The sequence below is a fragment of the Bactrocera dorsalis genome, chromosome 2 (assembly GCF_023373825.1).
Source record: "Bactrocera dorsalis isolate Fly_Bdor chromosome 2, ASM2337382v1, whole genome shotgun sequence".
Lineage (NCBI taxonomy): Eukaryota > Metazoa > Arthropoda > Insecta > Diptera > Tephritidae > Bactrocera > Bactrocera dorsalis.
Window position 1 is genome coordinate 7546023 of NC_064304.1, and position 13520 is coordinate 7559542.

The following is a 13520-nucleotide window of genomic DNA, read 5'->3' on the forward strand; positions in this document are numbered from 1 at the left end:
AATACACACCGATTGAACTATTTATATAGTTTTTGAAAGAAGATTAAATGACAAAATATTCCTTAGACCACTTGGTATCTTCTTCTTCGTTATTGGCGTAGACACCGCCTATGCAGTTATATGCAAGTTTACAAAAGACCGCTCTGTATCATACCGATATATTCGTTGCAGTGCATTGTTAAAAATTCAAACACTTTCCACTAGCCAATTACCCAACCAAAGCACAAAATCTTTAACCTTTACGTATACATACATATAGGGATCGAGTATTTCAACTAAAAATCTTAATATGGATAATGGATTCACTTATGCCTATGGAATAGCTTTGTTCTTTCAGTCAAACTTGGGAAAGATTGCTTCCTATTCATGATAAATTTGGAGAATATTCTGACAAATCTCTGAGGCGCCTGCTATGCGAAATCATATTGCTTTTGGATTGATTTTACTTTTACAAGCATTTGCAGTTAATAATTATTTAGGTCTGAAACAGCGCGGTCACTACACAATTTATGTATTTCTTTCTATAAAACGCTTGGAAAGTTTGAAGGTTGGTTTGAGAAGATCTCAATGATTTTTGAAGTGCGGAAGATACATAGGCTGCTATATATATTTCTGGACTAGGCAACACTAAGTGTTGCCAGGTGCAATTTGACATTTTTTAGCATAACATCACTCAGAACGTTTTGTCATTTAATCGTGAATTGTTTTATTTACAGGGATTTAAAAAATTCATCTCGGCCAAAAAATGGAATTAACTCGTGAACATTTTCGTGCGATCTTTTTTCACAACTTTCGACGTGGATTATCTCGACAAGAGTGCATCGATGAACTAAAATCTTTAGCATCATCCTATAGCACTGTGAAAAACTGTTACAACGAATTCTATCGTGGTCGACGCTCGCTCAAAGACGAATTCCGTGAAGGCCGTCCAAAAACAGCCGTTGTGCCAGAAAACATCGATGCCGTACGTGAACTGATAATGCAAGACCGTCATGTAACATACCATAGGCATGCCGCCTATGCATTTCTCCCACCAGCATACATTCGATATTGCATGAACACCTGGCCGTAAAAAAGGTTTGTTCTCGTTGGATCCCGCACAATTTCGACAAGGCTCGTGTGGATTGGTGTAAAGAAATGCTGAAAAAATACGATCGCGGTGCTTCAAAAGACGTTTATAAGATCGTCACAGGTGACGAATCATGGATCTATGCGTATGAGTCCGAAACAAAACAGCAATCGACCATGTGCGTCTTCCAAGACGAGCCAAATCCAACGAAAAAAAATAAATAAAATAAATATGCCTATTTTCATTATTAGGCCAGAAATATATATAGCAGCCCTCGTATTTATTTTAAATTTTGACTCAATTGTATGAGATGCTGAATTCTTTCAAAATGATAAATTGCCAGTTTTAATAAAAATCAACTTCAAAACTTGTTTTACGCATAGGATCTCTCGTAGTACGGTGATAAGGCAAGAAAATCCCGTCTTGTGCTAACAAATGGAAAGTAGGAATTGGGTGAAACTCAGCAAGATCCACATGCGTAAGCTACATATGTAGCAAAATATCCTCCAAATAGGGGAATGCCAATCACTAGCTCAAAAAAAAATTAAATATGGTTTAGTGTGATTCAAAACACTAACTACCAAAGTTGTGGATTACAATTAACTTATCATTGTAGGTAATATTCCAGTTATATTTTTCTCTGTATATAAATTAATAATAATCCAAAAATTTGATTTTTGCAGAATTTATAGCCTAATTTTAAAAAGTGATGATGAACACCCAAAGGCCCCCATATAAGTAACAGGCAAGAAACTTTTTCCATTAAAAGATGATTATTTAAACATTTGGGATAAACAAGTTGTTACTATGTATTCTAAAAATCGAACTCGCATTTTGTTTACAGTTAAGAAATATATTCAATAGCTTTGAAAAACGAAAAAACCAAAATTAGCTGTTTTAGTGCTTTTTGATTAAAAATGCTCAGATTAAGCAAAAAATGGATTCAAATGAAATAAATTTGTTAAAAATATCGTTAATAATCCATATTTGTCACAAAAAATTCGATAAAAAAGAATTTACGGAAAACTTTTAAATTGAACTTTTTTTTATTTTTTAAGGAAATTTTATATAATATATACAAATTTACGATGTAAAAAAATTTATGCTAAGTGGTTAAATAATCATGATATTTTCAATGGAAAAAAGTTTTTTAAAGTGTTATTTATACTCAATTTTAAAATTAAGCTAAAAATCGTGTCTTCAACTTAGTGTTTAAATTCTATAACTATAACATGGAATTTTTAAAAAAACTTTCAAAAATACATTCATACATACATACATAATTTTATATAATACATATACATAAACATACATTGATTTTTATTAAATTTATATACATACATATATACAGCTATCGAACTAGTAGCATATCTTAACACTAACAACAACAATTGCTGAACATTATTTACTTACTCGTATATACTCCTTATTTTCTTTTTCATTTGAGCAAAACTAACTAAACTTTATTAATTAGCACAATTAGCATTTCACAGTACTACTTTTCTAATTAGCGCTTACGTAGTATACTATATACATACAACAATTTAAAGATGCATACATACATATATCAGCATTGCATTATTTTGACTTGCTTCTCGAATGATCTAACTTACTGTCAACTATTGTACATACATACATATGTACATGGAGTTTTTCAAGATTTTTTTATTTAAAGAGTAACAATTTAATTTTTACTTGCAAGAAAAAAAATAATTTTCAACGCTTCAAATAAAAAATTAGGAGAAAATTCCGAAGGAATGATAATTTGATAATAAAGATCAGCTTTCTTAAAAAATAACTAATAGAAAGGAAAATAACTGGTTTAAAAATACAATGAAACAAACAAAAAGAACATAACTAGAAACTCATTTTTACAACTACTTACATATTAATAAGTACATAAGTGGATATGTGCACAAAAAGTAAAATTATTTAAGATACATGTACAACACACTAAACCAAAACAGCAAATGAAGACATTTCATCAAACAAAAAAAATCAAAGTGCGCCCTAAAACACACTTTTTAGATGCCTTAGATGAACTAACTCAGCTGGTAATACTCGGGTGCAAAGTCATTTGCCAGATTGCTGAGGAAGTTGAAGTCCGATGAGCTGTTTGAATTCTCCATGCCGGTTAGATTGCCACCAGCCGCAGCGACGGGTCCACCATTGCCTGCCAACGGATAAGCGGCGGCATTTGCCGGCGAACCGCCATTCATAGCGAAATTATTTGTGCCGATATTCATATGACCGCCTGTTGGCTGATGATGTGGGTGTGAATGCGGTGGATGGAGATGCGTTTGCGGATGGTGTGGTGGCATGCCGCCAGATTGCTGCTGCAGCTGAGCTTGGCCATTCTCGTAAAAAGTGGCGAAATTGCCGTAGCTGCCATCACAGTTCTCCATTTGCACGCCCAGAGCGCTGGCATTGGGCGGCATGTACACATCTGCTGACGTCACTGCCGGCGCTGCGCTGGCGCCAATCTTCATATGCGGCGTGCCATCCACCATGAATTCGGCTGGTATGCCAGCAATGTGCTGTTGTTGTTGCTGTTGTAGCTGTTGTTGAACGTCGTGTGCTTGTTGGTGTTGGTGAAAGTCGGGGTGAATTTGTTGTTGGTGCTGTTGCTGTTGGAAATTCAAGTGCTCGTAGTAAGCAGCGGTTTGTGACTTGGCTTCGTAGTAATTGCCGGTCGTGTTGAGAGATGTCGCTTCGAACTCAGCGCCAGCATGATGGTGGGGATGCATGTACACACCAGCATTGTCCACCGCGTGGTGATTATAGTTCATGTACTGGCCAGCGGCACCTGGCGGCAACGGCTCGCCACCATGATTGTAGAAGACCTGTTGGTGTGGTGGTGGCTGTGGCTGGTGGTGAGTTTGCGCGTGTTGGAATGCATTGACGGCTGCTGTCTTGGCTGCTTGAAATTCATGTTGAAGTTTCGCATTGTGCATATCGGGCGAAACTTTGCTAATGAAGTCCGGTTTGGCGCTCGGATATTCACCATTGGACTGGTGCTGCAGTTGGTTGTTGTTTGGCATTTGCTGCAGCTTGTGGTGTGGTGGCATTGGCAACGTCGCATGCGGCCCGTGTTGCGGCGAACCTGATGCGGCGAATTCAATGTCGTATTTGCCGTAGTAGTCGTGCGGCGATTGTAGCTGCGCCGACGGCAGCTGCGACTGTGGCGGTGGCGGCTGCAGTTGCGATTGCTGCGCATGGTGTAAGTGTGGCCGTTGCTCGTGTTGATTGTGTTTCGGGTAGTAGCCACCGTGGAAGTACGCGGCCATGCCGGCACGCCCACTGCTCTCATTATTTGCCGCGTTCGCGTTGTTGCCATTTTGGAAACGTTTTCTACGCGAGCCGCCTTCAGTGTTGGGACCACAGTTCGAACTCACCGCCGATTGTGCGTTGTGTGACACGGTGTCCGAGTTCCGACGGAATCCACTGCCACCCGACAACATTGCAGCCGCGTTGCCAGTGACATTGTTGTTGTTGCCACCATTTCCGACCGGTGAATCATAGGGGAATGGCGACGCTTTGGTGGACGTTGAAACGGCCTCATTCTTGACAATCTGCTCAAAGCGTAAGTAAAAACGGGGTTAACTGGTGAAACTATATCTACAATTCATTTTTGACACTTACTTGACTGTCATCTTTTTTCTTCACCTTGATGGGACTGTCGTCAATGTCTTCGTCAAGACTGACGCTGGAAGCCACACTGGAGTCGGCGCTGATCATATTCGACGCGGAAACAGTTGAACTACCAAGCAGATTTGAGGATATGCCCGATTCCAAGGTCGAGTTCGGTGTCACTTCAAAATGGAGTACACGAAATTAGAAAGTTTTTTAATAAGATTAAGTTGCTCTTCGCCAGAGTTTTACTTACAACTTCCGGCGCTCGCGTTGTTATTTGTCGCACTGGGTGTGTTGTTGTTGTGCCCCCGTGAATTCGAGGTGGAATCTGGTATATCATCCGACGGCAGCTCACAGCCTTGACAAGACTTCTTCGAGTTGGAGTCTATATGAGAGTTTAGGGGGGAAATGTTAGTTGATATAAAAAAGAAATGCTAGGGAGGGAAAGTGAATGCGAGGAATAAGGGGATTTCTAAGGTTATGAAATGAGTTTACTAATGAAAGATATTCATTAATTTGAAATTTTTGATAATACGAGATTCACACGATGCATTTGATAAAGGAGGTTTACGGAACCTTGATTCGATGCTTATTTTCGTAATATTTTCATGTACATATACATATACATATGCATGTCAGAGTTCCATAAAAAGATTATTCTTTAAGAATCAACGAAGAGTGATTGAATCGGTTGCATAATGTTAAAATTTTCCTTGCGAGGGGTGTCAGATGTGTAGGATTAGCTGGCCATGAAAAGAGGTGATTAGGATCATACGGGGACTAGTTGCATGCTGGACATAAGTTTGTTATGACGAGGTGAATTCTGGATAAGTAGGAGTTTAATCTTCTTCAGTATCCAGAACGAAGCTGCGCAAGGGTCACTTTGGTTTCTTCCGGCAACATGAGCTCTTCGCCTGCAATGGGTGATGGTTTGACTTCAAGCACGCCATTCACTGAGAGGGAATCGTTGAAGGTGTTTATGGCTCCACTGTGAAAGGCAGTCAGTGTCTGCCTTAAGTTAGTTGCGTCCGAAGTCTTTCCGGCGTATTTTCTTATGTCGTCGACGTAGTTAAAGAAGGACACATTGATGCTCCTAGGAAACGATTCCGCCTCAAGCAGAAGACTACAGGGATGGTTTCTATGAAAACACCCCAGCACAAACTGCTTAGAGAGGAGTTCATTATGCTTCTTAACGGGAAGTATGCGGGCCTCACTGTGCGGATGTTCGATATGAGACATCAAAAGCATCCCATAATAGTCCGGAATGCAGTGTTCTGACATGTCTGAAGCTTCTTCGACTACATTTCACTGCATCCATGCGACTATATTGGTGCGGCGTAGTTAAGGACGGGCTGACAGATTGCCTTGTATTTTGCCATCAACGTTTCTTAAGTTTTCTTTTTATTTCTTAGTTGATCATGTCCCCCAACGGCTAAACCTTTGATTCGGACCGGTACTGACAAAAATTGGATCGCCTGAAGAAAGCAATCGCTCAGAAATAGCCAGCCTAGACGAATAGGACAGAAATCATGTTCTGCCAGGACAACGCTAGACCATTCATATCGACAGTGACTTGCCAGAATCTTCATGAGCTTGGTTGGAAGGTTCCTATATTTAAGATGAAAAGTCCGGATCCGTCACCAAATGATTAAGTGATTCAAAAGAAGCTTGTGAATATCCCACTTTTTTTACAAGAGCATAGGGCTTCTAACTTTATCTCAAAATAATGGTATTTCTTCTAACTACACGAAGTCAATTTACAAAAATTGTTTTTGAATCAGAATTTTTTTTTTAATTTTTTGGCTCCTGAAGCGTCGCCATACGTTCTGATTTCGGGATCATACGAGTATAAAATCAATTATGGCATTTCTTCCGATATTCACGTCTTTGGAACATTTAAGGAACTCTTACAAACTATTTCATCCAGTTGTGCTAACAGCCCACCCTGTATTTAAAGTCTTACACATTTTAGAAGAAGTTCTGAAAGTGTGATTATTTCATTTCTAATAAAAGGGTTGTAATGTACGTGGAACTACAGAAAACATCTCCCCAAAAGTGATGGAATAAAGCGCAGCGGTGAAGTGTCAACGGCACAGAAAAGAAGACGCGAAGCCAATGACAATGATTGATAAGATTATTTTCCATTTCGCCGATTTTGTTACAAGTTGTTGAAGTACCTCTGTACACACATACATACATACTCATATACAAGAGAATACAAATAACTTGTGATAGCAGAAGAGCTGATTGAATGCAGCAACTTCGCGCTTAAAACTATTCTACGATGGTTTGAGTTGCCTCAAATGATAACTGTGCTTTATGAAAATTAACATTTTTTCATGCTAGAAATTTATGTGCATGTATGGGTTTGTGCTCGTTACACTAAAGTGCGTGAAAGTAAGTAAAAAACCAATTAGCCAAAAGAGAAATTAAGGATAAAGCACTTACTACTATCAGACTGATCATCATCACCTTTTAGACTGTCTTTGTTGTCTTCATCGTCCGTCTTCGATAAAGTTTGACGCTTATGCTTCATTCGTCTATTCTGAAACCACACCTTGACCTGCAAAGAGAAAATATTATTTCACTTTTTACATATGGATCGAACATCGAAGAAGTGTCAGTGGAAATGCGCTCACCTGTCGCTCGGTCAGATCTAAGCTCGCGGCAATTTCGATTCGTCGCGGTCGGCACAGATACTTGTTGAAATGGAACTCCTTTTCGAGCTCCAGCAGTTGAGTGTTGGTGTAGGCAGTACGCAGGCGCCGGGGGAGACCATTTTCTGGAACGAATTCAGCTGCAATTGAAAATTGCATTTCCTTGATACTTGAGTAAATGTGATTTTGAATTGAGTGTGTGTACATATTAAAGTAGGGCTCTCGCGTCTAAACGGCGTAGAGAGCGAAATTATCTATTCGTTTGTGGAATAATTTGCATTCGTTTTGTGTGAAGGCATTATGTAATGCTGTAGTTAATTATTTTTTGGTGAAAATATTTTTTAAAACGCGTTTTTAAATGCATAATTGGGAGCACAGAATTTATCAAAAGCCGTATTTAAGCGAGTATCGCGAATTATTTAGGAAGATGTTGGTGTAATAAAATCAAAATTCCATTTCACTTTGCGTTACTAAGGCTCTTAAACTTGCCACAAATGAAGTTGTTAAGTAAGTTATAGGAATAAGTAAGCAGCGCCCAACTCGCAATGCAAAGTAATTAACAAAATTCTAATCAATCAATCAAAAAACGCCAAGCAAGTGCCAAGACGCTCGCAATGTGATGCTCGCAGCGTGGCTTTATGGACTGTTGAAACATTTTGGGAAATATTTGTGGCAAACTTGAAGGTTACATAACAACAAACATTATTTTCAGCTTTAAAATTAAGTAAAATAATCATTATTCCATTCAGAAGAAGGTTCTACAAATTATAAGAAATATACAGGGTTTTCCAGTAAGAGTGGTATGATTTCTGTAAGTAAAGTTAAGGAACTTCAAATTTGTTTTATTTAATATGAAGTACAATCAAGTTCTGAATATAACATACTTCACATGGCCTCCACGACTTCTTTTGTAGGAACGAACTCGACGAACCCAATTTTTGAGTACTTTTTCCACTTATTCAAGTCATGTGGCATGAATACACGTTCAAAGTATGACTTCTAAAGCTTAAAGAAAGTCTGGTTCATTGCTAAAGACCAATGACTTCAAATAACGCTTCAGGCAGCAGTCTAATAGTGGTAAATAACAACTTCTTGGAGATCCTTCAATGTCACAGTTTCTTGAAATAATCGAAGCTCCAAATCTTTCTTGCAATAATTGGGTGTTTGCACATGCTGTGTGGCAAGTAGCCTCGTCTCGTTGGATCAAGATGTTGTCAAGATCAACTTTTTTCGATTTTGGCCATAAAAAGTTGGTTGATCTGTGTTGCTCTCCATTGCCAGTAACAGTGTCACCGCTTCATTTCGAAGGAAGTACGGAACGATGATTCCACCAGACCAAAAACCACACCAAACAATCAATTTAGGTGAATGTATTGGTTGTTCATGAATAATTTGTGGATTTTCTTCGTTTCAGCATCGACAGTTTTGTTTATTTACCGCACCACTCAGATGAAAGTGAGCCTCATCGGAGAAGATGATTTTCTTAAAAAAATCGTTATCGTTTTCAAGTTGTTCCAAGGCAAAATCAGCAAATTCACGACGTTTACGGTGGTCCAATGGCTTCAGTTCTTGAGTGAGAACAATTTTATATGGATGCAAGCCCAAATCCTTTCTCAAAATCCGCCAGGTTGTGGTTTGAGACAGTCCCAATTCTTGAGAACGTCTTGGAATCGACAAATTGCGGTCTTCAGCAACACTTGCCTGAACGGCAGCAATATTTTCATTACTTCGAGCGGTTCTTTGTCTTATTGGCACTTGAACATTATGTAAAGAAAATGTGCGCTCGAAATTTTCAACAATTCGACGAATAGCGAGCACAGGTGGACGATTATTACGACCATAAAATGGCAAAAGCGCACGAAAAGTTGCAATTGGAGAACGATTATTTTGATAATAAAATTAAATAATTTGAGAATTTTATTCTTGCGTATGTCTCGCCATGATGAAATTGCAAGCATTAATGAATACAATGAAAAAAAATCTTATTAAAAATGGCCAAAACGACACTTAGAAATCATATAATCCTTTTTGGCAAACCCGGTATTGCCATGGGTTTGTCTATACATAGTTATGAGCAAATATCTTGTATTACAAAAAAGTATTTTGAATTATTGAATGATGCCAAATGAACTTCTTCATCAAAAGAGCGGATACCATAAACCAAAGTTGGCAGTTTTACTGTTGTTGCACTCGTTTCAGGCCCGATATGCAGCAAGTGTCCTTTGTAGCCGGAATTCGTTCCGAGCACATAAATAGTTGCGAACAAGCTTGAAGTCATCAAGTGCGGAAAGTATAGATGCACATAGTTGCATTTGCATTGAATTCACACCCAACAACACACCCAAACATACATAGCAACTTAAAGCGCCTATTGGTAGGCTAAGCAAAGCAGTAGCGCCACCCTTCAAACACACACACTGCCACAGGCTCAAAACCAAAAAGGTAAAGTGCACAAAAGCAGAAAATATGATTTCCTTTTGGCGACGAGTGAAAAGATAATTTTCTAAATATGCCTTCGAGCAGCAGCAGAGCACGTCGTACGAGCGCATGAAGCTTGTGACTTTTGTAAAGCAGAGAATGCATAACCTGAAAGGAAGTACATATTTTCCGGCACAAAAGCAAGGATTCACCTGACATGCTGCAAAATTATGGTTGGAGTTTAAAACGGCACAGCTCTCAATAGTTGGCAGTTGGGTGGGGAAATTGAAAAATAGATGATTTGTATGGCAACGCTACGCAGATTTGTTGTGAAATGTGCTTGCTGAAGGTTCATATGTATACATACATAACTACTTATGTACCATATATATCCAGAGATTTAGCGTTGATCTAAAGCGGTTTAATGCTGGAAAATTAAGCAAATACATCTTTTATGCCAAAGTAATATTTGTTGCGCAGCTTTCAAGTAAGTCGTTGCTTGATAATTGCAAGCGAAACTTAGGTAATCATTAAAGTAAGCAAATATCAATTAATTTGTATTTACGACAAAATATCTTTAATAAAATACATGAAATACCGAGCGATAAACCTAGTTTAAGGCAAACCAGTCAGTATTCCGAAAAAACACTTTTTCGTACTATCAATAGATCTATGAGTACATAGTCTTTTTAGTCATAGTCCTTTTGAAGAAGAACTTCTGCTGTAAAACGCTTAGTGGCCAATAAAAACTTGCATAAGCGTTTCATTTCCACTCTCGTCAACATGGAGGGATGTCCCAAGATCTATTACTTTATCATGAAAACAAGCATTCAGTGAAAATTACGAAGTCACTGGAAATTTGTTTCTTTGCAGAGGATTTCTACAACCATTTTAGATAGACTCAACCATTTTGGATTGGGTATAAAGCGAGTTAATGCTAGGCTTGTTCCAAAAAAAAACCTAAATATATTGTAAAAATGACGTCGAGTAAAGGAAAAAAGAGATGCTCGAAACATAGCTGAGGACTCTATATCAATCAAACACATCACAACTGATAACGCGACGTGGTTTTATGAATTTGACATCGAAACTGTCCAACAAAATACAAATGTGAGCCCAAAATGAAAAAAACCAAAATTCGCTGAAGGCACTGAAGACCATTAGTTCAGTTCAGGTTCAGTGGTCTATTTAAAGGCGATAATAAAGATTTTTATTAAAGTACGTGAAACTATAGTTTTTTGTCAGTCCGGATTAAATTTGATATATTTATAAGATTAATGATAATTATTATTACTCAACAATTTTTCTTGCTAATCGGTTTTCTTGACAAAACAAAAATGATGGTAAAAAGTGTATCATATAATAGAGGATAATGCCTGAAAAAAGCTACAGTATTTTGTTAAAATATCTAAAGGGTGTACCAAAATTAACGAAAGTTGCCATTTTTGTAGTAAAGTGTAACCCTAAAACAAGACGAATCGACAGCTGACAGTTTAGGTTTAGTAAAAATATATCGTTATACTATAGAACAACATGTCTTCATTATTGAAGAATATTTCAAAAGTAATAAAAGCTTGGGGGCAGTAGTTCGAAATGCATCCACAACGTATCACTGTTTGGTATGGATTTTGGGCCGGAGGCATAAGTCGGTTATACTTTTTTGAGAATGAGGTGGTTTAACACAATTAGACTTCTTTTTATGGGGTTATTTAAAAGCACAGGTCTACTGCAACATGCCCACAACCATAAGTGCTTCAAAGGAGCAGGTTCAACTTTGCATCATTGAAATTCAGCCGCACTTATGCAGAATAGTAATGGAAATTTTCGACAAACGAGTGCTTATGGGTATGGAAAGCCGTGGAGGCCATTTGCCTAATGTTTTATTCCATAAATAACCCCATCACTTGTACTTTGTGATTCAACAAAAAAATTACAATCGAAAGACGAAAAATTATGTTTTTTCTTTAATTTCAATCTTGTGTTAAGTTTGGGACACGCTTTATATTCTTCTTCTTCTTTACTGGCGTAGACACCGCTTACGCGATTATAGCCGAGTCAACAACAGTCGTTTCTTCTCTTTGCTAGGTGCCGCCAATTGGATATTGGTGCCAGGTCCTTCTCCACTTGGTCCTTCCAACGGAGTGAAGGTCTTCCTCTTCCTCTGCTTCCCGCGGCGGGTACTTTCAGAGCTGGGGTGTTTTCATCCATTCGGACGACGTGACCTAGCCAGAGTAGCCGCTGTCTCTTAATTCCCTGAACTATATCAGTGATATCGTATATCACGTACAGCTCATCGTTCTATCGACTGCGGTATTCACCGTGGCCAATGCGCAAAGGACCACAAATCTTACGCAGAACCTTTCTCTCGAAAACTCGTAACGTCGACTCATCGGTTGTTGCCATTGTCCAAGCCCTGCACCATATACATAGCAGAACGGGAATTATGAGCGACTTATTGAGTTTGGCTTTGCTTCTCATTTGCCTACTCAGTCCAAAGTAGCACCTGTTGGCAAGAGTAATCCTGCGTAATCCCTTTACCCTTTATATTCATTCATAGAAAATGACAACCAGGTGGCTAGAAATGTAAATAGTGTATAAGGTCCTGATACTGTAATAGAAACTGCATGGATGCGACACTATTTAACGCAAAATTATGAATCGAATTTCCATCTGCGAATCGCACCGAAACCGCACCATGTCTGAAGCTGGTAGGTACTGGTGATGAAAAGTGGGCCATATAAGACAGCATTAAGCGAAATCGTTCATGATCGAAACGCGGCGAGCCGGCTCAATCGAGGGTCAGGTTCGATTTAGTTAGATTTGCAGGGGAGCCACAACATAAAACTTGTGCACCTTTCTTTTCCTACAGGGCATTTTAAACCATGAGGCACTAATTCACATGTTAACACTTGCGCTTGGTTACTGGACGCCCTTCTTTTTATCTACATAACAGTATTTTGCACTTATTAAAAAGCACCCAAAAATAATTTACGACTAAATTTGAACCAACGTGGAGTATGGCAGTTATTTAATACTTTTTGTAGCGGCGTTAAACATACCATATACTTGACCGTTAACCCAAGCGCACTTTCCAGCCAACACCACTGACTATAAGTGCAAGTTTAGCATTAAATGCAAAAACCTGTGAGGAGCATGGACCTTACATGGCTAAAAAGAAGAGCAGAAAGCTTAGGTAAAAATGTTGCACGAAATTGAATTGCACGAAAAGGCACACACAGCAAGCCACAAACCAAACTCGAACGCTACCTGCATGCTTGCAGATGCCCAGCGCCATCTTCGAGGCCTGATTTTAATGTGAGCCGCAACGCTGTTAACACGCATTGCAAACTACATGTGAGGATAGATGAGGCAGGCAACAGCAGGAGGCGATTAAAGTTGCAGCCAGCGCCACAAAAAGGACCCGGGATGCGCACATTAAGGACATGTGCGGAAAATTAGCGTGCGTGTGTGTGTTTATGTGTGGTTAGCGGTCAGCGAAATGCTGCCGTTCCATGCGAGCCTTGCCACTGCAACAGACTGACCTAACCTAAATCTACTACACTTGCGCCGGGGTGTTTGTTGGGTGTGTGTGGGCCAACAAAGCGGACACTTTGCAGTTGTAACAGTGTCAAAGTGGTAGCCACACCTTTGGACATACAAGATATGACCCCAATTTATCTTCCGCATTTTTTTGCTCAACTTAAACATTAAGAGTTTTCGAAAAAGACACAGTAGTGTTGGTG

The 13520-nt window shown here is 38.9% G+C and overlaps 1 protein-coding gene across 5 annotated transcripts in view; it reads right to left on the reverse strand.

The window, feature by feature from the left end:
• Positions 1-2254: 2254 nt before the first annotated feature.
• Positions 2255-13520, reverse strand: part of LOC105222628 (homeotic protein proboscipedia) — an 83406-nt gene continuing 72140 nt past the window's right edge. For 3 of the 5 annotated variants that reach the window (XM_049448152.1, XM_049448153.1, XM_049448150.1), the window contains exons 4-8: positions 7342-7499; positions 7151-7265; positions 4956-5087; positions 4712-4881; positions 2258-4641 (exon numbers count right to left, since the gene is read on the reverse strand). In XM_049448152.1, coding sequence (XP_049304109.1) covers positions 3112-4641; positions 4712-4881; positions 4956-5087; positions 7151-7265; positions 7342-7499 — 2105 coding nt within the window. In that variant the 3' untranslated portion in view covers positions 2258-3111. Of the gene's footprint in view, positions 4642-4711; positions 4882-4955; positions 5088-7150; positions 7266-7341; positions 7500-13520 lie in introns of all 5 variants that reach the window. The other 2 variants (XM_049448155.1, XM_049448154.1) reach the window with 2 other exon arrangements.